We start from the raw sequence: 27,203 nt of genomic DNA on the forward strand, positions 1-27,203 counted from the left end.
AAAAATGTTGAAGAGCACTGGGCCCAGGACTGAGCCCTGCGGTACCCCACTCGTTACCTCTCCCCAGCTTGAGAAGGTCCCATTGATAAGCACTCTTTGAGTCCGATTCTGTAGCCAACTGTGGATCCACCGGATCGTTGTTTCATCTAGCCCACTTCGAGCTAGTTTGCTCATCAGGAGGTCATGGGGCACTTTGTCGAAAGCTTTGCTGAAGTCGAGGTATATGATGTCTACAGCATTCCCACGGTCTACAAGGGAGGTTACTTGATCAAAAAATGAGATCAGATTCGTCTGGCAGGACTTGTTTTTGACAAATCCATGTTGGCTTTGCGTAATCACGGCATTGTTGTCAAGGTGCATCCAGATGGATTGCTTTATGATCTGCTCCAGAATTTTCCCAGGGATTGATGTCAGACTGACTGGTCTGTAGTTCCCAGGTTCCTCTTTTTTACCATTTTTGAAGATAGGGACAACGTTAGCCCTCCTCCAGTCATCTGGCACTTCCCCCATCCTCCATGATTTCTCAAAGAGAATAGACAGTGGTTCTGAGAGTTCTTCTGCCAGTTCCTTTATGACTCTAGGATGCAGTTCATCTGGCCCTGGAGATTTGAACTCATTCAAAGTAATGAGGTGTTCCTTGACCATATGCCTGTCGATCTCAAGCTGCAATCCTGCCCCTTCAGCCTGTACTTCGCCTTTGCCAGGGGGGTCATAGACCCTCTTTTGGGAGAAGACTGAGCCAAAGTAGGAATTGAGCACCTCTGCCTTTTCTTTGTCATCTGTTATCATTTTGCCATCCTTATTTAATAGCTGAACCACCATTTCTTTCCTCTGCCTTTTACTATGCACGTAGCTGAAGAAAGCCTTTTTGTTGTTTTTAACATCCCTTGCGAACCTCACCTCGTTCTCCGCTTTAGCCTTCCTGACGCCATCCCTGCAATTCTGTGCTACCTGCCTGTACTCTTCCTTTGTTACTTGGCCTTCTTTCCACTTCCTGTATGTGTCCTTTTTTGTTTTCAGGTCATCCCTAAGCTTTTTGTGAAGCCACATTGGCTTCTTCTGTTGTCTTCCACCTTTTCTTCTTGTTGGAATTGCTTGTGATTGTGCCTTGAGAATTTCCTTTTTTAAAAGCTCCCACCCATCTTGGACTCCTTTTCTCGCTAGCATCGCTTGCCATGGGACCTTACTGATCATTGTTCTGAGTTTATGAAAATCAGCTTTCCTAAAATCCAAGGTACGCGTTTGACTACACTCGGCTTTTGCTTCCCTTAGAACCAAGAACTCAAGTACAACATGGTCGCTTTCCCCCAGAGTTCCTGTAACTGCTACTTTATCCACTAAGTCATCTCTGTTGGTTAGGATCAAGTCAAGGATAGCCGATCCTCTAGTTCCTTCCTCTACTTTCTGTAGGAGGAAGTTATCTGCCACACAAGTCAGGAATTTCCTGGAGGGGCCATGTTTTGCAGAATTTGTCTCCCAACAAATATCGTGGAAATTGAAGTCCCCCATTACTACTACATCATGCTTCCTTAAAACATTGGCTATTTGCTTTTCAAAAGTTTCATCCTTGTCTTCTCCTTGATTGGGTGGCCGGTAGTAGACTCCGACCACCAGGTTCCTTTTATTCTTTGCTCCATTTATTTCAACCCAGATGCTCTCGATGGGGCTACCAAGCTCCTCCTCCTGTATTTCTGTGCAGAGACATGTATTTTTCACATACAGTGCAACCCCACCTCCCTTTCTGTTCCTCCTGTTCTTTTTGAACAAGTTATATCCTTCAATTGCTGTATTCCAGTCATGAGAGTCATCCCACCAAGTCTCAGTTATACCTTTCAGGTCATAATTTCCCTCTTGTATTAAGAGTTCAAGTTCGTTCTGTTTGTTTCCCATACTCTGGGCATTAGTATATAGACATCGAAGACCATGTGCTTCATAGTCTGGCTTTCTTCCTACATGTGTCTGAAGACTATTATTGGGCGCTATCAGAGCTGTTCTCTCCATTGCAGTGCATGCGCCTATGTCCATTGTTACCCCCAACATTACATCTCCCTTCCCCATAGGATTCAGTTTAAAGCCCTCCTGATGAAGTTCTTCATGCTGTGGCCAAACACATTCTTCCCATCCTTCGTGAGGTGCAACCCATCCCTAGCCAACAGCCCATCTTCCAGGAAGTATAGCCCGTGGTCCCAGAATCCAAATCTCTCTCGTCGGCACCACCTTCGTAGCCAGTCATTCACCCGGAGTATTTTTCTTTCCCTTTCTATCCCTCTTCTAACTACTGGAAGGATGGATGAGAAAACTATCTGGGCCCCAAAGTTCTTGAGTTTCCTTCCCAAAGCTTCAAAGACTGACGTGACCTCTTCGTAGCTCCGCTTGGCGGTATCATTTGTTCCCACATGGATGAGAAGAAAGGGATACCTGTCAGTGGGCTTTATGAGTGCAGGCAACCTTTCAGTCACGTCTCTAATCTGTCCTCCCGGGAGACAACATACCTGGCAAGACCATGGGTCTTCGCGACATACTTGGGTCTCGATCCCACGCAGCAAGGAGTCTCCCACTACTACCACTCTTCTCTTCTTCTTCTTGTAGGCCTGGGTTTCATCGCCTCTGTTTGACTGACCTTCAGCCTCTTGCTCACTCTCATGCAGGGTCCCCTGTGATTCTTCCTCTGCAGGCTGTCCTCCAGTCTCATCCGCAAGTACCTGGAATCGGTTCCACAGCTCCACTGCTTCCACTGGTGCAGAGTGGCGTCTAGTTCTTCTTCTCCTAACTGTCACCCTTTTCCAAGGAGTATCCTCTATTCCATTTTTCTTCACCTCAGCATTTCCCACTGCCTCATCTTGCTGTTGCTCTTCAAGCTTCTGGTCTGCCCTTTGCTGCTGTAGTTCCCCCATTCTGTCCAAGAACTCTTCGTGTTCTCTTATTCCCCGGAGGGTTGACAGTCGCTGCTCCAGTCCACTTACTTTTTCCTCCAGCAGCGTGATCAACTTGCACTTGTTGCAGGTGTAGGCCATGTTGTTCTCAGGCAAGAAAACAAACATTGCACACACCTTGCAGGTCACCACCACTGGAGAGTCTTGTCCTTCCATAGCCTCTTTTCCCTTTTTGTGTCTAGCTTTGTGATTGTTCTAGACTAGCCTGTGCCTGCTCCTCTATTCAGTAGAGGTTAAAAGCAGAGTCCCACTGGTGTGGAAGTGTGTGCTACAAGACAAATAAATGGAAAAAAGTTAGTTAAAATAAAAAAATAAAAATAATTTAAAAAAAATGTTAGGGGCCTCCCCCTTGACCTCCCCTGCCGAACTCCCCTGGCCAACTCCTGTTTGCTCCCCCTGTTCGCTCGCTCTCTAGGAGCTTGCCTGCTTCTGTAGTTCCTGGACCAGCTGGAGCAACTTGCTCTGCTCTGCTCAGCTGGGAGGCGGGAAACAGACTGAAGCTTCCCACCCAGTCAGCTGCTGGGAGTACTCAGGCCACACCCCTCCAATTCACTTGGAGCTCTCAGAAGCACCTGGTGAGCTCACAGCCAATCAGAAGGATAAAGGGCAGCCCCCTGGGCTTCCTGCAGCCCACTTACCTCTTAGCCTCTGTCTCCTTTGTCTCCGTTGTCTCTTCAACCACTGCAACTCCCCTGGCCAACTCCTGTTTGCTCCCCCTGTTCGCTCGCTCTCTGGGAGCTTGCCTGCTTCTGTAGTCCCTGGACGAGCTGGAGCAGCTTGCTCTGGTAGGACATTTTTGTCTAAGTATATGTAGGATCATGCCTTAAGTCTTCTCTATTTCCTGCCCATGTTTCCAAATTCATGTCTGTAACCATGAGGGCTAGAAACACCATCTCTGTAAATATATATATAAATAAATAAACCTGTGATTCTAGAAATAACAGCATTTTAGAGCCAGAAACTAGATTCTGCCTGTGGTACCATGACCTCATGGAGGAATAGAATGCACACAACCTTGGCTTAGCTTACAGATGTTCTTATGCGAAGGTTCTCTGCTTTTCATTGTAGCCACAAATCTGGATTGAAGAGGTACGTTTTGTCTAAAGGATTAACATAGTGGTGCAGAAGCTGTAAGGAGGCAGTTCACCGCAGCAGAAGCACCCTGCAAATCGCCCAAGCCAGCTTCTCTGCAGCAATTTCCAGCCACCCCAAAATTATAGTTTGTAAGGCTTTTTCCCCTTGCTCCCACACACAGGCTGCTCATAGTTGTTTCCCGTAGAGTGAGGGACCTGGGGCTCACTGGATGCTGTTGGACTCCCAAGTCCCATCAGCCCCGGCCAGCATGGCCAGTAATGAGGATGCTGTGGTATGTAGTCCAACAAAACCTGGAGGGCCACAGGTTCTCCTTTCTCACTGTAGGTGTGTTTTTAAGCTGACGCTGGACAAAGGGAGCTTCTGCATAGATTTGTGCATCAGTGAGCATCTTCTGGTAGTAATAAAGCCACACCAAAGTAAAGGGCAGCTCTGACTAACAGGATAGCATAGTTTGTAATTGTTCTCTGGTTCTGTGCTGCCCAGTCTGGCTAAAAATGCTTCTGCTTGGAGAAGTGATTCTGGGTTTCTATTAGAGATATTGGAGAAATCCTCAGTGGAAACCAAATGAGTTTGGATTTTCAAGAATCTAACTTGAGGATTCTGTAGCTGACTGGCTTTTCCCCTGTTGGGCAGATTCCACAGACTTGCAGATGATTTTTCTAACGTTCAGAAATTTTGTGCAAATTTCATCATAGAAAACACACACACACACACACACACTGATAAAAAATGCGCCTTTCCCCCATACACTACAATGTGAAAATGTGCATTTTGTGGGGATTTGTGCATTTTTGCATGTCAAATTTGCATTGGCATATTTGACGAATGCAAATTTGTGCAAATTCAGAAACAAAAAAATCCAATTCCGATGATGGGTGGACAGCAAAATGAAAAGTGCTTGACAACCCGTGAAATACAGACGTAATGGATTTTACACAGTCCATACATCCCTAGTTTCTACCTGCCAATACTTACTTGGAGTACCACAGCCTTCCCATACCTGGTGTCCTCCACATGTTTTGAACTACAGCTCTCACCATGCTGGCTGGGGCTTATGGAAGTAAAAGTAAAAAACATCTGGAGGGCACCAGGCTGGGGGAGACTGGAAAATCATCTTGACTCTTTGTTGGCTCCGTGGCCTCCCTAAACGTGCGGACCCCTTGAGCGTGGGAGGCATTGCTGCAGTCTTAATTTCTTCCCTTTCCAGAATCTAGAGCCTTGAGCCAGGATCATGGGGACAGTAGGAGGAAGCATCAAGCAGAGAGTAGCTATTTCTCTCTGGAGCGTCGGAAATCTGAACCGAGCTGGGCCTCGTCCCGTCCCCGGGTTGGTTGCAGCACTTTGCCCGTCCGCAGCGATGCTGCAGGGACAGCCGGACGGCCTACTTCCTCCATCAGCCCAGCAGATGCAGACCGGAGTTGGCATATGAGCAGCAGCAGCGAGGGCCGGCATGGGCTGATGAGGCAGGAGTACACGGTGTTGGCTGACCTACCCAAGCCAAAGCGGCTCAACCACCGGCAGGCATTTGAAAAAGAGCGCAGCAGCTCCCGCACCCGTAGCCCTGGCCGGGCAGAGGTGGAGCGGATCTTTGGACAAGAGCGCAGGTGAGAGATAGCATGGCGTTGGGAGATGCAAGCTTTGTGGCATGAACGTCAGGCACAAGAAATGTCAGGGCCGGATTAATCTTCGAGCTAAGTATGTTACAGCATAGATTCTCAGTATAGGATATATGGAGAGCATGCCTACTGTTCTCTCTAGAGCAGGGGTGGGGAACCTCAGGCCCATGAGCCAAATCCGGCCCTCCTAGTGTCACAATCCAGCCCTCCAAGGTTCCCCAGATGGCCATGCCCCCTTCCTCTGGCCACGCCACCTGTTTGCAACGCTCACCTTTGTAGTGAGCCTGGATTGATGTCTTACGAATTCGCTGTTAAGTTTGGAATTAATTGCAAGCTTTGGAGCAGGGCAGTCTGCATCTAAATAGCACCATTTCTTTCCATGTGCTGAATTGGTTAATTTACTGCTTGAATGATCTGGTGTGCCCACTGCTGCTTCCCTCGTCTTTGTAACCACCGCAGCTCTGGCTCCACGAGGAGGAAGCAGAGGACTCTGTGGCTCCGTCTTCTCTCCTCCATATATAGGGAGAGGATCTTCTCGATGGTGGCCCCCCATTTATGGAATAATCTCCCTAACAAGGCCCACCTGGCACCAACATTGTCATCTTTTTGGCGCCAAGTTTATTTATTTATTTATTTATTGCATTTATATCCCGCCTTTTTTCCTCTTGCAAGGAACCCAAGGCGGCTTACATTATCCTCCTCCTCTCCATTTTATCCTCACAACAACAACCCTGTGAGGTAGGTTGGGCTGAGAGTGTGTGACTGGCCCAAAGTCACCCAGTGAGCTTCCATGGCTGAGTGGGGACTAGAACCCGGATCTCCCGGCTTCCAGTCCAACACTGTTGCCACTACACCACACTGGCACTGTTAAAACTGCCCTCTTCTCTCAGGCATTTGGCAGCATATAAGGAGTCTCTTTGATTGCCTCTGGCTGATTGTTTTAAATTGTTTTGGATATATGTTGTTGTTTTGGATATATGTTGTTGTGTGTGCTATTTGTTCTGTGTCATTACATGAATGGTTTCATAGTTTACGTAATGTATTTTAATGGTTTTTTAAAATTTTTGTGAACTGCCCAGTGAGCTTCAGCTATGGGGCAGTATAGAAATATAAGAAATGAAATGAAATATACTGGCGATCTGGAAAGAAACATCATGTCGTACAGGCACGCCATACAAAAACCACCATACAGGAAGGGGGCACATAACATGGCAACACATAACGTGATGCCACGCTACGTGATTCTAAACTACAGCTCCCAAGATGCACTTTGATACTGCACATGTGCAAAAACTCACATACACGGAACGAGATCTTGTATTAAAGGAGAACTCTCGTCTGAGCTCACATGGATGAATTTGTTACTTTCTCAGGAAATAACGAATCGACTCGGGGTACTTTTCCCATCACTGGTTGTAGATTATGCGCACAGCTTGTTAAAATTCTGATAGCTGGAGCACAAGGGCCAGCAAGTTCCCTGTAGTTCTGAGATGGAGAATGTGTGGCCCTCCAAATGTTGTTGGACTGCAAATCCCATAATACTTTTCTATCAGCTGCCATGATTAGGGCTGATGGGGGTTGCAGTCCCAGATCATCTGGAGGGCCACCTGTTCCCCACCCCTGCTGCAGTGCGTTTGGAGACCCTTTGAAGTTCAACTCTAGTTATACCTAATAACTCTCTGTTTGCTTTTGGTTGTTAGGAAGTCGGAGACTCTGGAGGCGTTCCAAGCCCTGGAGGAGGGGCTCCTTGAGCGGCTGGACAGTAAGACCTTGAAGCTGGCCAAGGAAGGGCGGCTAGTTAGGAGGCAGTCGAGCCCCACGCTGCACAGGGAAGTGAGTGGCTAGTCCATAGAGTGGGTTTTCAGTCCCGTATGGCAGTTGGATAGTGCGGGGAAAATGGGCCCCTGCCCAAACTGTTCTCTCTTGATGCGTCTTTTCCCCCCAATTTGTCTGTGTTCACCACTGTCCACACTGAAGAGCAACGCTCCTGCTTTCTAACTTTTGCTCAGCTATGGTAAGGGACATTTAGATATGCCCAGATGGTACAGTCAAGAAAAGGACTGTACCACTTCAGAAGGCACACACAGGAGAGGGGAGTTAGGAGTTTGAAAACACTATTTCATTGAACTCTCCCTGGCTCCATGAAACTCGCCATGATCTGAGGGAGAGGAATTCTAGCCAAGGGAAAGAGTAGATGTGCCTAACTTGCAGAGTGCGGAGAATTTGGCAGGACAGCACTTTCCAGCAAGCCGTTCCCACCAGCCCACCCATCCCTCTGAAGTTTACTGTCTGTACAGTGAATGTTTGCATTGGCTCTTTAGTGAGTTCTTTTCATTGCTGCTTGTTCCTCTGGCTGTATGCAGCAATATCTTCATGACTCTCAAGAGGTTGGAAAGACCCCAAAGTAGCATCCTAAATAAATATATGGCCTTCGAGAGGGGTGGGGGGAAGAGAAGTCTGCTCTCCACTTATGCCTGTGACACCACCCAGAGAAGAATCTGAACTAGGCCTGCTGAATTGCGGCTCTGATGCTACTATTTCTGCAACAGACATGGTATTTCCCAGTCTTGAAATGAAAAAATGCTCCCTAAGGCAGAGGGGGTTTGTTGTTTGACCCTGCAGTAGTAGAGTGTCTTTGGATGAAATGGACCCCAGAGTCGAGAACTACCACAAATTCTAGGCTGGGGTGAGCAACCTGTAGCCCTCCAGATGTTTTGGCCTACACTTCCCATCAGCCCTTGTCAGCAGAGCCAATGTTGAGGGGTAATGGGAGCTGTAGATGCTGTCTGAGCCACTTTTTATTTTATTTTATTTATAGCATGTGTACCCTGCCCTTAAGCCAAAAAGGCCCCCAGAGTGGCTTACAAAGATAAGTAGCATGACACTCTCTACCCTTAGGCTTACAGTCTAAATTTAAGGCATGACCCATGAGGGATAGGGAGGGAGCCTTCTGCGATGGATAGCCAAACAAGGCACCCCTCTCTCTTCCCTCCCCCCTCTTCAGGTAAACAAGAGACTCCCCTGGGAGCCAGAACAGCCCAGCAGAAGCAAAGGATCCCTGCGCTTGGGGAGACCAGATCAGCGACCTGAGAGAAGTAGCAGGAGCCAAGGCGAGTCTTTGCGCCCAGGGAGACCCTCCCAGTGCCTGGAGAGGGGGAGCCAGAGCAGAGGGGTCTCTCCGCACTCAGTGGCTTCACCGCCTCAGCGAGTAGAGAGAGACAGGAGGAAACGGGAGGAGCCCGTGCACTCTCTGAGAGCTGGTGGAGAGAAGGCTCCCCTTCGTGCCATGAGTCATAGCAAGCAACCTGATAGTGGTAGAAAGAGCCAGTTGGACATCTTACACGACAACAGCTCTGGGAAAAGTGCCGAGACCAAATGGAAAAGCTGCCTGGAAGCCTTGCACACCGCCAGTCCTGCAAAGAGTTTGGACAAGAGTCAAGTAAGCCACCAGAAGCCACTGGAGAGGTACAAAGAGAGTGACCGGAAGGCACGAGGCAAACCTTTGCTCCCCGTTGGTGTGGCCGATCAGCTGGGCAAGGACACAAGGGACTGCCGAGAAGCTGAGCATGCTCTCAGCCCAGGGAGGGGACCGGCAGCCAGGGGGAAAAGTGGGCAGGCATTGAGTCCCCCACGATGCAGGGAGGGTGGTTGGGGAGCCCAAGGGGAGAGTAGGCGTGCTCTCAGTCCAGGAAGAGACATGGGGATTGGTTTGAAAAGCCATGGCGAGGCTGGTGGGGTGTTCAGTCCTGGAAGATGTACCATCGGGAGCCAAAGAGAGATCGGGTGCTCCCTCAGCCCAGGGAGATGCAGGGAGAGGAGCCGGAACAGCTCTGGGGAGGTCAGATGTTCTCCTGGTCCTGGGAGGCCAATGGAAGCGAGCCATGCATGTCCCAAGCAGACAAGATGCTCTGCTCTTTCTGAGCAGCACCCGGAATACAGCCGGAAAATCCAAAGGGAAGCCCCCTCCACGAATAGAAGGACCAGTACTGAGAGCCATCGGCCAGGCCAAGGGGAGCAATCGAACCCTTTCAGTCCTAGGAAGGAGCATGACTGGAAGGGTTGTGGCCAGTCCTTCTGCCACGCAAGCCTGCCAGTTGCTGAGCAGAAGAGGACCAGCCAGGGAGACTCCCCTCGTTCCGGGAGGTCGGAGAATAGCCAGCAGAGCCATGAAGGGCCCTTGTGCCATTTGACCCCAACGCAGCTCTTGCAAAGTGAGTGGATAAGCCAAGGAGAATCTGCACAGCCTGCACAGGCAAGACAGCAGCAACTGGACAGCAACTGGGAAAACCAAGGGAGTCCAACAGGATGGGTAGAGGATGCATGGAAGAATCAGGGACGGTGTCCAAGCCCCGTGAGGCCAGAGAAGCAATTAGAAAACGACTGGAACGATGAGGAGAAGCTCTTCTACCAGGTAAAGAAGTGATGGGGACATCCCCACAAATTGCTGTCATACCCTCCCACCTTTTTCTTCCAGTTTCTCTACAGAGAAGATTTTCTTGGGGTTCCCTGCTGCCTGTGGCCCTCAAAATTATAGCTAGGGGCCTACATGCCAGCAGGAGAATGATTTTTGGCTGCTTTGAGTAACTGTGGATATCATTCATTTTTACATCAAGGCAGTCATGTCACTTAGTCAAAATGTGTGCTGTGTGTGTATAAAATATATAGAAGTTGCTTGGGTCTCATTCACTCAGGAAGGTATCAGAATTACTACCTGAAATTTGGCACACGTGTAGTCCAAAATACAGTGACTATCAGTACAATGGGACTATCTAGAACTAGTATATAAAAAAAGAAAGTAAGCTGCCTTATACTGAGTCTGACCATTGGTCCATCTAGCCGAATCTTGTCGACATTGACTGGCATGGGCTCTCCAGAGTTTCAGGATGGAGTTTTTCCAGCCCTACCTGGAGATGGCAGGTTTTGAACCTGGGACCTTCTGCATATGCTTTTCCCCTGAGCCACAGCTCTTTCTCAGAAAAACGGACTTGAAATGTGTCCATCCTGACAGGGTTACGGTGTGTCCAGGCCACCCAGAAAGCTGAAATTTGGCACACACATTGCCCAAGACATGCAGATGACTAAACAGAAAGTCTGAAAATAGGACATTGTTGCACATAATATTCAAAAGTAGGGTCATGAAGTTTACCTCAAAAAAGAGGCCAACATTCCAGCACAAAGCAAGCGAAGTTGCACATGGAATGGAATATTTGTTTTGTTTGTTTTAGCTTCCTTTTATTTGTCATTCTAGCTTCCTAGTCTTTTAGCTTTTAAATCTGTATTTTAATCTCTGTATTGCTGCTAGGTTTTATTCTGGCTGTACTGTTATACTGTGGTTTTAAGCTTTCATATTTTATATTGTTTTATGCTGCGCTTTGCGGTTTTAATTTTTGTGGACTGCCCAGAGAGCTTCGACTATTGGGCAGTACAGAAATGAAAGAAGGAGAAAGAAATTGTTTTAGTCAGCTTTTAAGCCACCTTTTCACCCTAGGGCAGCCAACAATATAAACAAAAGCAATGTTTGGGGATGTGCCTCTTGAGGTGTGGATTTGTGGGAAGAAGAGGCACTTCCAGCAGCAGTCATAAATGTAGAGTAGCTCAAACAGAATGCATCTTTATGTCAGGTCCCAATCCGGCCCTCTGGGGTTCCCCAAATAGCCCCACCCCCCTTTCCCCCAGCCACCAATTGTTTGGTGGTTTCCTGGCTTTTGTGCAGTTTTCCCTCATTCTGAAGGGTTGAATTGCCTCTCCTACAGCTGATTTACTGGCAGTAAAACGTCTAAGCTACAATATGCTGGTGTGTTTTCTATTTTGGCCCCTTTTGTCTTTGGCTCCACCCCCTTGCCTTCAGCCCTGCCCACCGCTGGATGCGGTCCCCAAGAGTTTTTCCAAAATTGACTTTGCCCTCCCTCAGGCTGAAAGAGGTTCCCCACCTCCACTTTATATTATATAATAAATGTTTACCCACTGGCATTTTAGATGTTCATTCTGGCAACCTGGTGGCCCCAGATGTTTTGGGCTACAACTCCTATCATCCCTAACCATTGGCCGTGCTGGCTGGGGCTCATGGGATTTGTACTCCAAAACCACTGCAAGGTACCAGGTGCTTGATTTATAAAGCCTGGGAGTGAGATGTACTCCTCCCTCACTCTCCCCTCACATGACAGCTTTGGCACTGCAATCCTAGTTTGCGTTAAACCAGACTTCCCCATCATTTCCCCCCAAAAAATTTTGCGCATTTTTTTGAATCACGAACTGCATTGCAAAATTTGGGAAAGCACATCTATACTGACGTATCACTCCACCCTGGTTTGTGCATTAGTTCAGGAAGTGTGAATTTTGGAAGTTCGTATTAAAATGCAAACCCGATGGATTTTTTACACATCCCTAGTTAATATAGACAAGGAGCAGTGGATGAGGCAGGAGTGGTAGAACACACTGGAAATATTGGAAGGACAGTAGGAGGGAACTATAGTAGGTGATCAGGAATTGTGTTGAATGCAGAAGATTTCAGGGTGATTAATATGGAATAACTGCCCCTTGGTGGCATTGTACATGCAGTTACTAAAACTGCTTAGAATTGCTACGTTACCAGCATGCATTGATGTATGCTTGGAAAGCTCCATCCTTTTACCAGAAAAACCCACCAACCTGACTCCCTCCTGATGTGTTGGTCTAAAACTCCCATCGTCCCTAGCAGCATGGCCCTGCTGGCTGAAGATTATGGGAGGTGTAGTTCAACACATTGGGAGGGTGCTGTGTTGGAGAAGGCTGCAGTAGAAGATGTGCCAAAGATTTCCTTTGCTTTCTGAGCAGAGATGACTTTTGCATTCTGAACCATTTCTCCATAAACATGTGAGTAAGGAAATTGGTTTTGGTTTTTGAGCAGAAATTCTTGGGGAAAAAAACTTGAATATGGCTTTGTTAATGCATGTTCCTTTGTAGCACCAGCTCGATAGAGGACAATCCCTGAAAAGTGCCTGCCCCTCGAGAAGCCAAGACCTTTATCTGGACACCAGTAAGAAACACAAGGTACAGCATGAGCATAAACTCTTTGTCTGGCTGATCAGTTGGAGGTCTCCATCCCAGATTGCTAACTCTTCACTTTGAAAGGGCACCTACTAACAAATAAATGTATGTTAGGAAAACATTCGGCAGATCTGACTTCTCCATTGTGGCGTTTTTGGCAGCTGATTTGTCTTCTGTTGCTAGGCTGATGATGCCCTGTTTATTAACTTACCTCTGTAATGCTGCCTTCCCCAACCTGGTGCCCTCCAGATGTTTGGGACTTCAACTTGCAGAAATACTGACCATTGGCCATTCTGGCTGGGGCTGTTGTGACTTGCAGTCAAAAACATCTGGAGGGCACTAGCTTGGGGGAGGCTGCTGTAAGGATTTGTAAAGTCTGTCATTCGGTGATAGGGGTGCATGCTTGGCCCCAGACTCAGTTCCATGTAAGGAATACCTGGAAACAGTTCTAGGAGAGAGAAATCATGAGATCCTAAAAAGATGGATGTGAGACTTATCTGATAGGAATGTAAGTGGTTTCCTTTTACCAAGTCAGAATATTTGTCTATCAAGCTGAGTATTGTCTACTCTGACAGACAATGGTTATTTAGGGTGTTGGGCACAGTCTTTCTCATCTCCTTCTGCCTGATCCTTTCCATGGAAGATGGTGGGATTGAACCTGGCCTTTGCTTTTTACAACCAGAGACGTGCGCTGCCCCTGAATAGTGGTCTCGGTCCTTGACAGGGTTGCGGTGCTGTAGTAAACAGGCCATTGGTCTGGTTTTCTGGAGAGGGAGATGCCTTGTAAACCATGCTTACAATGCACTCCTGTGTAAGTCTACTCAGAAATCAGTGGGGGTTATTCCCATGTAGATGTCCATAGGATTGCAGTCTAAACCAATTTTGCCACAGAGCTAAAAGGGGCTGGATCATCCTTTAAGGCGGGGTGGGCAACTTGTGACCCTCCAGATGTTTTGGCCTACAGCTCCCACAACCCCTCACAATTGGCTATACTGCCTGGGGCTGATGGGAGTTGTAGGCCAAAACATCTGGAAGACCACAAGTTGCCCACCTCTGCTTTAAGGCCACACAATTCTGATTAGTAACCCAGGAAGCTGCTTATATGGAGTCAGACCCTTGGTCCATCTAACCCGGTGCTGTCGACACTGACTGGCAACGGCTCTTTGGAGTCTGAGGCAGGAGTTTTCCAGCATAACCTGGAGATGCTGGGGTTGAACTGGGGCCTTCTCCATACAAAGTAGGTGCTCTACCACATCAGTGTCAATACCTGGATGAGAGGCCATGAGCTTTTCTACCTTTTTGTCTGGATTTGTGGGGAGAGTGGATGGTGCAACGTGGAATGCTGGGCTGTGAAAGATGGTGTGAACCATCTTTGTGGTACACACAAATGGTGTACCACAACAGTGCGTACATGAGTACCTTAGGGTGGCCGCTTAGAGTTGCCAAAAAAAGGAAATGCATCACCAAAAAAGAGGATAAAAGAGGACTTTGCGTAAGTTAATTTTGTATGTATAGATGCAAATTTAGAAATAATAATTATATTTAAATAGAAACACATAACATCTCACCATCGTGTGGAAGACTGTGACCAGGTGACCTGCGTGCCTTGCTCAGTCTGCTGTCCAGGTGCTGTGGATGGGCACCTGCAAGGCCCAGCTCTTCCTTCTGATGGATCTTTATCCTTAAACCAGACTTGGACTGTACAGTCCTTCACATAGAAGATGCCTTCAAAACTGAGGACAGTCCTCCGGCAGTCCTTCAAGTAGCGGGCTGTCCTCTGTAAAAGAGGACACATGGGCACCCTGGAGTAGCTAGGAAATCCAAAGACAGTGCATCAAGACGTACCTTGGATACAGCGCCCCCTACTCCACCCTTTTGGACAAGCCTCTGCTCGAAATGCAGCTGGAAGGGAATAATATGCATCTGCCTATATGCCTTGGGCAAACCTAGCACCTGCATCTCTTCTCTTCCAGACATTGCCTCTACTGCTGAGCATGCAATACACCTTAATTGCAGCAGCAGTAAACACAATAGCTGGAGTGCTCTGTTCATCCCTGTTCAGAGGCGGTAAAGCTGAAATGACCCAAGGTCCTGGTGTCAGTGGCAAAGGCCCTGTGTCAGGATGCAAACATTTCTTGCCATGTTCTCAGATTATATTCTGTGTCATAAGTCAAACGATATTTGTAGATAGATTTGGGACATCTTTGCAAATATACAATCCATTTTTTAAAAGGTGCAACACAATACCCATATGCCTGTTTGGGTGTCTGTGATCGTAGTGGGAACGGGCATTTCTATTAGCATTTCTGGAGTTATTAACTCAGTAGCATCTCTGCATCTGATATGTTGTATTCTGGACTGCATGGCTTGATTGGGTGTGTGGGAAGATGCCTGGTGCTACGCTGTATCTAGCAGAGAGTTTGTCTAGATGTCCTCTTCGTACTTCCCTACCTAGTGGAGGCTGGTGGCTCCGATGTCCCTGGGGCAGTGAATCCACTCCGGGTTTCAGTCAGAACCAGTCCAAACTCTAAAGGAGCTATTCCTTTAGAGTTCTGACTGAAACCCGGAGCGGATTCACCGCCCCACTGACATCAGAGCCACCAGCCTCCACTGTTCCTACCCCATGATTGCACAGAAGAAGACTGGTTATGGAAAGCCCAATATCTAGACCCCTCTGTGTCCTTTTATAAACAACAATATTCCTCCAAAGAAGTGTGTTATGATCTACATGCAGGTTGCAGAAGGCATGACAATTCTACATGTATAGTTTCTGAATGTGCATACAGTTGCCTTTAGTCTAGGGTGTGGCTGGTTGGTTGGTTGGCTGGTTTAAAGTGAAGGATTTTTGGTGGGAAGCTACAGAATTCACATTACCACTGTGTGGTAATGTCTCCCAACCATAGCTAGGGAAGGATACACGTTATGCTGGACAACCTACAAATACGCATGAGGAAAAATGGTCCTTCTCATAAAGGTAGTTATGTAATGTAACCTTAAGGTGGAGGAGAGGCAATAATTGGCTACCCCAGATGTACGACGGAGCAAGGATGGCAGGTGGGAGGCAGAGGCAGCTGTTCCCTGCTCACACATAAACGGATGGGTTGTCGGGCATGAGTGGGTGCACTGCCTGCAGTGCACCTGCCTCTACTGTTTTACTGCGCAACCCACAATTGGCTCCTTCATACGTTGTGCAGCATGATGTGCAAACCCAGGCTGCTGGGTTGTTTAGGGGCTAAACAGCCCACTGGTTAACCAAGCAACAAGCCCCTAAACAACCCAGTGGTCTGGGTTTGCACGTCATGCTGCACAACCTATGAAGGGAGCCAATTGTGGGTTGCGTGCTAAAGCGGAAGAGACGGGCACTGGTGGGTTGCCATGATGTGCAAACCAGGTCCTTGTGTTGGTGATAGCTTGCTTGTATGGTTTTGTCTGTAGGTGTACACTGTCGATGCAAGTGTTCCCTTCTCCTTAACCCTCTCAGGATCCAGATTAGCTGCTAGCAAGCATGCCACCAACTTCCTGAGATGGCCACACCCCCTTCCCCTGGCCCCATTTCCTTTTCACCAGTCACCAATCGGTTTATGGTTTTCCCAGCTTTCTGTGCAATTTTCTCCCCATTCTAAAAGGTTGCAATACCTCTCCTAAAGCTTAGTTATTGGCAGTAAGATCTTTAAGCTACAATATGCTGGTATTTTTTGTATTTTGGCTCCACCCCCTTTGGCTCTGGCCCCACCCACCACTGAAATGGGACCCCCAAGAGCTTCTCCAAAATTGAATTTGGCCCTCGTGTTGACAGAGCTCCAGCACCACTGTTTTATACTACTTTAACAGTCATGGGTCTTTCTCCAAAGAATCTGTAGTTCTGTGCTGCAAATTCTGTGTCACTTTTATCAGATTGTTCTTACCGTTTTAGGATTCCAGTAGATCCATTGTTTCTAAGCTGGGCTGTAAGGTTGAAATGTTAAATGCTGTATTTGTATTTAATGTTATATGACTGATCTTTTAAAAATAGCAGCTGCTTTGAGCAAACTATTAGAAAAGCAAGTTAGAAACTCACAAATCAAGTAGAGAGGGTGACTTCTATATCGTCATGCATAAATCCACAGTGGATATTCACCATCGGTGAAAGATACAAGCCTTTCTGGTCACAAATAGGTTCTCCTATTTATTTATTATAAATCCTCTGGAGTGTTATCGCATAAATGCTGCTGATCAGCGGAGTTAAAGCTTTGTTAGCGTACCGTCCAGGCTATGCGTGATGTTAAAACATGGGCATTGGAATGAGGCTTTTAACAGAGAGGTTTGCTGTTTTTTCCCCAACCTTGGCTCAGACATTTGTGTGTCTCTGTGTGTCTCTAGTTCTTTAGCACACTGAACGTGTTGCTGGCTTGTCTTTCACTTCTTGCAGGGGTGGGGCTCTTTCATGTGCTTATGTTTCAGGACCCTGGTACTCCAGGGAAGCAGCTGCAGCAAGGAGCTAGTATTTGCCTCCAGGAGGGAATTGGCCCTGGGATCACAGAATGCTGATTGAATGTATTGGGCCATGAATCCTGGAGCCAAGTAGCGGTGTCCATTGATAACTTGTTGTGCTACTCCTCTCTTACGCAATCAGAAAAGCGATAGGCATCAGAACAGTTGGGGGGGGAAGTGTTGCAATTCCCTAATGATGGCAGCAGGTAAACGGGAACTTCCTCGAAATGCAGGGCAGCAAAACTAAGAGAACGTGAAATTCAGCTGTAAGCTTGAATTTCACTTGGAGAGGAGGATCGCCAGGCTTGCTTGTTCCATGTTGGGCAGCCGGAATGGGGGAGCCTCTTTCCTTCTCCCACAGTTCTTTTGAAGAAAAGACAATTGGCTGACCCCGTAATATGCTTCCTTTCTCTAGGGCTGGGGTCCCCAACCCCTCTTGGTGGCCACCAGGCTCCCTGCCCCTCCTGATCTTCATTTTACATTCTCCTAGTTTTTTTTTAAATTGCCAACAATAGCCAGGAGGTTGGCATGCTGCAAAGTGGAGTGCTGGCTCCCTGTATCATGTGTAGTTCCAGGAGTCCCTCTGGGCCCCAGAGGCATTCTTAAGAAATAAATGTGGTGGGTGGCTGCAGCCCAGTGCTTCATTTCAATGGGTGCCCAACCACCCAGAAGACACACGCCTGGAGTCAGTGTGGTGTAGTGGCATGAGTGTTTGACTTGGAGCTGGGAGCTCTGGGTTCTAGTCCCTACTCGGCCATGGAAGCTCATTGGGTGACTTTGGGCCAGTCACTGACTCTCAGCGCAACCTACCCCACAGGGTTGTTGTTGTGAGGCTAAAGTGGAGAGGAGGAGGATTATGTATGCCGGCATGGGTTCCATAAGGAGGAAAAAAGGCAGGATATAATTTTTTTAATTTTTATTTATTTAAAATATCTCTTGTCCGCCTTTCAGGGCAGAAGCCCTCCCAAGGCGACTTACAACAATAAAATACATAAAAATAGTTAAAATATTAAAAGTGATAAAAACATAAAAACAACAATGGTAGGCTGGGTAGCTAGAGCAGGTGGGGGCAAATATATGATTTGGGGCTCAGATCCCATCTCTGCCTTGTGCTTAGATGCTTGGGCAAATTACTTTCTTTTTTTTCTTAGCCTCACCAGTTCGCCCTCCTGGGAAATGGATGCTTTGTGATTAGCTGCATACTCCATGGCAGCCGTTTTATGAGAGCACTTGCAACACCCTTTCAGAATTCAAAATGTGCCCCCTGACCCAAAAAGGTTGGGGACCTCCACTCTAGGGCGATTGGTAAGGTGCAGAAGAATCCTCTTCAGCATAACCAGCGCTGCATGGTATGCTGAACACAAGTAGCGGATATTACCCACAGAATATTCTGAAGATGCCAGACAATTCCACTTCTCCAAATCAAACTAAAGGTACTTCTAGATGAGGCTTTCATCGTACAATCACCCTGCCTCATTCACAGAATTTTTATACGGGGTCCCGATGTCATAAGAACATAAGAGCCCTGCTGGATCAGACCAAGGGTCCATCTAGTCCAGCATTCTGTTCGCATAGTGGCCAACCAGCTGCCAGGAAACCCACAAGCAGGACAGGAGTACAAGAGCACCCTCCCACCCATGTTCCCCAGCAACTGGTATATAGGCATACTGCCTCTGATACTGGGACAGCATATAGCCATCAGGACTAGTAGCCTGTCAGGAGCGCCCTAGCGGCCTCTTTCAGTAGACTCCAATAGCCAACTCAAGACACAGACAAAAGGATTCTTTTCAAGGCTTTAATCCTTTTACAACTTAATGACTTTCAGATTCTAATCACCAGCGACTAAGCAAGGAACAGCAGAGTAGCCTATGCGCCGAGTAGGCAGTTGATCCCTGTTTAAAGGAGAGTCACTTGAAGACCCTGAACTTATGGGCTAGGGAGAGATCCTCCCTCTTTCCCTTGGGTCCACGGGAGGTGGCCGTTGCTTGCGTGCCAAACGGGCGCTACGCCTCCTTTCCGCGCCCTCCATCGCTCATCGCTCCCTGCGTCTGCGTCAAGCAAGCCCCGTTCCCGCACTTTCTCACTGCTAAGATCACTATCTCAGGAATGCCGGCAGGAGGAATCTCTGCCAGCTGCTGTGCCTGTGAGGGATGAGCTGGCTCCTCTCCCACGGATTGCTGATCCTCAGAATCAGAACTGCTCTGGGGTTCTATCGGCTCAGTTTCCACCCTGACATAGCCATTGATAGCCTTATCCTTCATGAATTTGTCCAGTCCCCTTTTAAAGCCATCCAAATTGGTGGCCATCACTATATCTTGTGGAAGTGAATTTCATAGTTTAACTATGCACTGTGTAAAGAAGTACTTCCTTTTATCTGTCCTGAATCTCTCACCAATCAGTTTCATGGGATGACCCCCAGGTTCTAGTATTTTGAGAGAGGGAGAAAAATGACTCCCTATCCACTTTCTTCACCCCATGCATAATTTTGTACACATCTATCATGTCTCCCTTTACTTGCCCTTTTTCTAAGCTAAACAGTCCCAGAAATTGTAATCTTTCTTATAGGGGAGTTGCTCCAGTCCTTTGATCATTTTAGTTGCCCTTTTCTGCACTTTTTCCAACTCTACGATATCCTTCTTAGGTGCAGTGACCACAGCTGTACACGCTATTCTAAGTGTGCTCTCACACCATAGATTTGTATAGAGGGAGTATGACCTTGGCAGTTTTATTTTCAGTTCCCTTCCTAATTATGCCTAATATGGCATTTGCCTTTTTCACAGCTGTCACACACTGGGCCAACATTTTCATCAAGCTGGCCACCACAACTGCAGAATCTCTTTCTTGGTCAGTCACTGCCAGCTCAGATCCCATCAGTTTATACTTAAATGTTGGGATTTTTTTCCCAATGTGCATCATTTTACATTTGCTTATGTTGAACCATATTTCCCATTTTGATGCTCATTCTCCCAGTTTGGAGATTTTTTTGGCGCTCTGCGCAATCACTTTTTAACTACCCTAAATAATTTAGTTTCTTCAGCAAACTTGGCCACTTCTCTGCTCACTACTAATTCCAGATCATCTATGAGCATCTTGAAAAGCACTGGTCCCAATACAGGTCACTGTGGGACCCTACTGTTTACATCCCTCCATTGGAAGGATTTACCATTTATTTCTACTCTCTGCTTTCTATTCTTTAACCAGTTATTGATCCATAAGAGGGCCTCTTCTCTTATTCCATGGCTAGTAAGTTTGCTCAGGAGTCTTTTGTGAGGGACTTTGGCAAAAGCCTTTTGGAAGTCCAAGGAGACAATGTCTGCTGGATCACCCCTGTCCACATGTTTATTGACACTCTCAAAAGAGCTCTAAAAGGTTAGTGAGACAGGACTTACCTTTGCAAAAGCCATGTTGATCCTTTTTCAGCAGGGTTTGCCTTCTATATGCTTACTAATTTTATCTTTAATAATGTTTTCAACCAGTTTACCTGGAACAGATGTTAAGCAAATTGGCCTATAGTTTCCCAGATCCCCTCTGGATCCTGTTTTAAAAGTCAGTGTTACATTGGTCATTCTCCAGTCCTGTGGTACAGAGGCTGATCTTAGGGACATGTCACACATTTTTGTTAGAAGAGCAGCAATTTCATATTTGAGTTCTTTATGAACGCTAGGATGGATACCATCTGGGCCTGGTGATTTATTAACTTTCAGTTTGTCAATAAGGTTAAGAACTTCCTCTTTTGTCACCCTTCCTGAAAACATCAGTTCAGGCACAGGTATCTGTCCTATATCTTCTACAGTGAAGACAAATAAAAAGAATTCATTCAACTTCTCCACAATCTCCTTGTCCTCCTTTAGCACTGTGTTAACTTCCCTGTCATCTAATAGTCCAACTGCCTCCCTAGCTGGTTTGCTGCTTCTGATATATTTAAAGAATTCTTTATTGTTGATCTTGATGTTGCTAGTGATATCCTCCTCAAAATGCCTTTTTGTGTCTCTTATTGTCTGCTTGCATCTCCTTTGTGCAAGCTTGTGGTCCCTTTGGTTTTCCTCATTTGGGCAAGACTCCAATATTCTGAAGGAAGCCTTCTTTTCTCTAACAGCTTCCTTGACACTGCTTGTGACCCCTTACACTTGGTGCTACTTTTCTTAACCTGTGGTATAATGCTAGCTGAGCTCTATTGTTGTGATTCTGAGTAACCTCCAAGCGTTTTGAATGGATTTAACCCTCTTGACTCCCCTTTTCAACTTCCTTTTTACCAGCTCCCTCATTTTAGAGAGGTTTCTTCTTTTGAAGTCAAATGTGACTGTATTGGACTTCCTTGGCAACTTTCCACTTATATATTAAATCTGATAGCACTGTGGTCACTGTTTCCAATCGGTTTGACAACACTCACATCCCATACTAGGTCCTGAGCAACACCACTTAGGCTTAAATCTAGGGTCACCTCCCCTCTGATTGGTTCCATGACCAACTTTTTGTTTTAAAGTTTAAAAAAGAGTGCAGTCATTTCAGGCATCGAGAAATTTAACCTCTTTGTCATGACTGGAACATGCATTTATCCAATGTGGGGACAATTGAAGTCACCCATTATTACAACACTCCCTTGTTCGGAGGCCTCCCTGACGTCTTTTTCCATCCTCCTGTGTTTGTGACCCACAGCTTTCTCCATCTTTTCCTTAGCAGAAAAAAATCTGATAAGAGGGAAAGATGAAATAGCTGCACAATGCCTTTTGATCAGTAATGCTAGGAGCCCTCTGTCTGGAAGTACCCTAAGTCTTGGTGTGGCCACCAGTGTCTGGATAGGCCTAGGAACCCATTTATACCACTCTGAGTTCTCTTGGAGAAAGAGTGGGATACAAAGTACAAATGGGCAGGGGAATAAACATACATTGGTGGCATTTTATTCTTCTGAAAGGAGGTATGAGAGGGTGCAAAAAAGAAATGCTGGGAAATTCTTACCATACTTTTTCTTTCTCTTGATAAGAAAGATCAGAAGTTATTTCTCTACTGCTCTTCTTCTGCATATTTGCAATTTCTAGCTTTATGGCATACCTAACATTCTCTGTGTTACGATGTTCAGTATGAGGCAGGCCCCCTAAGGAGATTCAAGGATGTGTTCGTACGCACAAACGCACGTACACGTATAACATTTTTGAACACCTTAATTGGGCCTGGTGGAGTGCTGAAGCATTCCATGCCCTTGTGAAAATCAGTGCTATGGGATTAAGACACCTCTGGTGCTGGCAGTGGATAGGGGAGCCTGTATTCATCATAGAACGTTTGTTTCTCTCTAGTCGCTACGTTTCAGGGATTCAGTGGGTTTCTGTAGGCCCAGATGTATCTGATCTCTGGACATTGGTTCATGTGTATTTCCAGCAAAGGAATGTTAACCTTCATTGCGCTAAGAGGCATGAATAGTTGAACACACTAAATCAAGGAGTCATCCTTGATTTAGTTTCCAGCAGCATAGCCGTGTTAGTCTGTTGCAGGAGAAACAACAGAGTCTTGTGGAACCTTAAAAGACTAACAAATGTGTTAATGGCATAAGCTTTCATGGAATACAGACTACTTCATCAGATACATGAAGTGTTGTCCTGAGTTACAGGTACATATACACATGGTTGCCGGAGGAGAATATATACAATGAAGTCAGAAGGAAATGAAATGCAGAAAGTACAGATAGTGAGAATTACATTACTAACAGTGGCCATTCACAACACAATTGTTTGTTAGTCTTTAAGGTGCCACACGTCTCAGTGCTTTGATTTAGGAGGCTCTCCGAAACAAAATTCGTGCTCTAATGGGCTTCCTCGTGTGGTGAGATATTACTATTTATCATTCCCGTACTGTTGCAGTGCGCAAAGTGTGTAAGTGTTATTATCTCTGGTCAAGGGAAAAACAATGGAAAACCTGGAAATTTTATTTTGGCTACATATTTTATTTTTGACAAAACACACCACAGCCTGATGTTGTCCAGGCTTGCTCAGAAGTGAGCCTCGTTGCTTTTCGATGGCAGTAAGTGTGACTTTGGTTGGGGCACTGGGAACAACAGTGCCAGTTGTTCAAGTGAGCTGCTAGATAAGGTCACCATTTCCTAACCTGGTGCCCTCCAGATGTTTTGGACAACTCCCAGGATACCCAACCATTGGCCATGCTGGCTGGGGCTGATGGGAGTTGGTCCAAACATCTGGAGGGCACCAGGTTGAGGAGGGCTGAGATAAACCACCATGAGACCCTGCTAAATAACTGGGCCGCCTCCTTCTTGACCCCTACTCCCATTTATTCCTAAGGCATCTTTACATCGTTGCAATTTATAGAAACAAAAGGAGCCTATGGGACCCTCCGATGAGGCCTTATATCTCTATATTCCTCACATCCAAAAGGCCTCATGAGAGGGTCCCATAGACTATAAATTGCAACCAGATGCTGCCTCCTCCCCCAATTCCCAACTTTAGCAAAAGGTATGGGAGCAACTCAGGGTGCTTCCTAGCGCTACAGATCAAAAGGCATTGTGCGGTTATTCTCTCCCTCCTTAATGCATTTTTGTTGGTACGAAGGGAGGGGGAAGATGGAAGAAGTGGTGGGAAAATGTAGGAAGGCTACAAATGGAAAACCACTTTGTCTGGACCCCCCATAAAATCCCCTGTTTGAGGCAGAACAGTTAGACTGCAACAATCTGGAAGCACCCTGGGAATATGGGGGTTAGTAGGAGATCAGCCACTGCTTCCAGACAGAAGCCTCCTAGTGTTAGCAGCTGGCGTTCAGCAGCTGTCCCGTCCTTTTCTCCTCAACAAATTTGTGTTAAGGAAAAAGGAAAGCCTGTAAGAAAACAAGGGACGGTCACAAGTAGAAGGCATTGTCTGGACTTGCACGCATATATGTAAACATACAGGAATGAGGCTGGGTGATAGCACCATAAAAGAGCCAGGGGTGGTGTGGAGTAGTGGTTAGAGTGTTGGACTGGGACTCAGGACATCCACGTTCTAGTCCCCACTGGGCCATAAAGCTCGCTGGGTGACTTCGGGCCAGTAGCAGGTCAGTCTAAAGAATCCTTTAAACAGGATTCTTCATGAGGCCTACCCTACCTCACAGGGTGGTTGTGAGCAATAAATGGAGCTGGATCATGCACGCTGCCTTAAGCGGGATGGAAATGTAACAAGTAAAAGCTTCGTCTGGAAGCACGGCAGCAGAAACTGGTTTCTAATCTTGCCCTGTGCAGCTCTTGCTGGGATTATATCCGACGGGTGGGGGGCGCGCGCGCGCGCGCCTCGTGGCCTCGCGTAAATGCGCGGTTACTTTGTCCAGCCCGCCAGAGCGCAGCCGCCGCGCGGCGCCTTCCTTTCTTTCCCCATCAACGGGTTGACGCCGCTGGCTGGCTGGCTGCGCCGCCTGGCACACGCTCTGCGACGGACAGGGGACTCCCGGGCGCCTCCCTGCCTGCTTTCGAGGCCCTCCCATTTGACCCGCGGGTCCCCCTCGCCGTCTTCTCTCTCTCGCTCGCCTCCCCATCGCCGCTCCGTCGGCGAGCCCCTCGCCCTTCTCGCCTTTCTTTCCAGCGTTTGGGCGGCCAGGCTCCACCCCGCCTCCTTCTCTTGCCGCTCCATTGGCCGCTCGCGACGTCGTGCCCTGCAAAAGTTCCCACTGGAGATGGTCCCATTGGCTGGGAAGGCCCCGCCCAGGAAGTTTTAAAGAGAGAGAGCGGAGGGGGAGAAAAAGTTTTCTGCTGGGCGGATAGAAGGGGTTGGAACAGGCGGGGAGAGGGAGGCGGGGAGCCGGACGATGGACTTCGGCGGCGGCGGTGCTGCTGCTGCTGCTCCTGCTCTTGCTCCTTTCGGCTTTGCTAGATTTGGCCGCTTTTAAAACGTACAAGGAGACTTGTAGCCGCTCAGGCCAGCCGACAGCATGACGGTAAGCTAGTTGCCTTCCTGCTCTAGGCAACTTTATTACCTCCCACCATAGTTGTGCAGAAATTTCTTCGGAGGGCGTGTGCAGGTGGAGTTTACGGCGTCCCAGCCAGCTCGCTGCCCCCCTCAGCTCCAAGGCAGTATCCAGCACTAATCCTACTTAGAGTAGACCACTGAAAATAAATGGGACTTGTTAATCGTGGCTAACTTACGCCTTAATTTCAACGGGTCTGCTTTAAGTAGGACTAACACTGGCTACTACCCCAAGATCCGGCTTCCCGTAAGTAGCCTTTCCTTTCCGGCGGAGAAGGAAAGCCCCCGCTTCCCATCCCTCCGCCTCCGATCCCACTTCCGAAGGGGTCCTCCGCCTCCCCGCGAGTGGACCTGGATATGATCGCCTTAGCTGGTTTGCCCCTGTTTTAGGGCTAGCATTTCTTCAACGAGTGCAGAAAGAAGTTGGCGGGGTTCACACGTTCGAACACGAGGGCGCGGAGTATTTCTGTTGCCGTGTTTTTGCCTCGGAGGGCTCGATGCGCGACATAGGCAACGCGATCCCTTTTTAGCTCGCTGTCGGTTGGGAGAGGCGCACGCCAGTTTTTCGAGTACTTTTGAAAATTATTTTTTAACAGGAGTCTTCATCAGGCGCCTAGGGAAAGACTTGTGTTAACTTGAAAGGTGGCATACATATGTTTCAATAAAAGGTTATGGACCTCATAAAAAGAGAAGCAAGAAAGATCTTCCTCGGTCTGTCCATTTCCTCCTCACCCCCCCCCCCTCCGGTAGAGCAGGCATGTTTGTAACCAGGAAGAGCGGCTGGTTTTGCTACGGGGTTAGGGAAATGTTTTTTTTCATGTCTGGGGAGGGCTCTGCTTCGGCTTCCGAGGTGCTCAAGAAGTGAGCTTTGCACAACTGCAGTCCTCCCAATTCCAACTCCTTTCCTCCCCCACCCACTGGCCTCCTGAGGGTGGGTGGTGCTATAATCATGGAATGGATCAACTCTCAAGTTTTGGACATGAACGTTATGCTGATTTGGACAAGCCTCCTGAAGCATTCAGCTTTTCAGCTGCTGTGCCTGTTCTTTCTTTCTTTTTTTTGTACTTGGTCGATGTGATAATATGTCAAGGCTATTTCTTTTAAAAGCAGCCAAAGGATTAGGAAGAGATGGCCTCTGTCTGTCTCACCTCTTCGCCTTCCGGTTTGCTTTCCATTTCTCCTGTATGTGTGTCTTTCCTCTCTCTGCACAAGTTTTAAAGGGTCCAGTTTACTCTTTGTAGATGAGAGAATGGAGCATAACAGTGTTTCTGCTCCCATCATCTGTTTTTTAAAAAAAGGCAGCTGGTTTCAAGCAATGGTGGAGGGGGATGGTCTCATGGGGCAGATAAGCAGGGAGTGGTGCACAGTTCAGGGGGACTTTGGGGGAGAGCGAATGATGAGACAACAAGAGTACTTGGCTGATTTTTGTAAACTCTGGGATATCAGTCGCCCTCCAAGGACACATGGAGAGCCAGTTTTTCCTGTGGTTGTGCAGCAGACCTGCCTAACATGTGACCTTATTTATTGGTGGCCAAGTTGGCTGGGAATGGTCGGAGTTGTAGTGCAACACACCGGGAGGGAACCGGGTTGGGGGAGGTTGACTTCCCCAGCCTGGTGGCCTCCAGATTCTTTTGGACTACAGTTCCCATCATCCCTGACCTAGGGATCAGCTTGAGCTGATGGAACTTATAGTCCAAATCATCTGGAGGACACTAGGTTGGGGAAGGTATGTGACACGCACGCACGCACACCCTGTTCCTGTAGTTCTTGGTTCAATCCCCAGCTACTCCAAGTAGAGCTGGGGTGGGGGAATCCTGCCTGAAACCCTGGAGAACCACTACCATTCAGTGTCCGCAATATTGAGCTAGATGGACCAATGGCCTGATTCAGTGTAAGGCAGCTTCCCTCATCCCTGTGTGTGTCTTTCATGGGAGACCAATGTTGAAGGGAAATTTTGAGGCTGACTGGGCCGTGAGAGATGTCTGGTGTAATGAGCAGTGCATGTGGCATTGACTTATGGCTGGTTGCGTGAAGAATGGAGGCGTCAAGTGACTGCACGCCCATATTAGGGGAAAGCCATGACCCTGAGCTCTGCCTGCGCTTCCTACACCCTCGTTATATCCTGCCGC

At 47.5% G+C, this 27,203-nt stretch overlaps 1 protein-coding gene across 1 annotated transcript in view; it reads left to right on the plus strand.

The window, feature by feature from the left end:
- TRIOBP (TRIO and F-actin binding protein) overlaps positions 1-27,203 on the plus strand; it is an 85,017-nt gene that overhangs the window by 16,721 nt on the left and 41,093 nt on the right. Inside the window, exons 6-9 of the mRNA XM_084809763.1 lie at positions 5,236-5,632; positions 7,345-7,477; positions 8,649-10,055; positions 12,587-12,673. Of these exons, the coding sequence (XP_084665889.1) occupies positions 5,236-5,632; positions 7,345-7,477; positions 8,649-10,055; positions 12,587-12,673 (2,024 nt within the window). The remainder of the gene's footprint in view (positions 1-5,235; positions 5,633-7,344; positions 7,478-8,648; positions 10,056-12,586; positions 12,674-27,203) is intronic.

Source organism: Heloderma suspectum, chromosome 7 (assembly GCF_057233095.1).
Source record: "Heloderma suspectum isolate Gila_16-S chromosome 7, 16-S_ref, whole genome shotgun sequence".
Lineage (NCBI taxonomy): Eukaryota > Metazoa > Chordata > Lepidosauria > Squamata > Helodermatidae > Heloderma > Heloderma suspectum.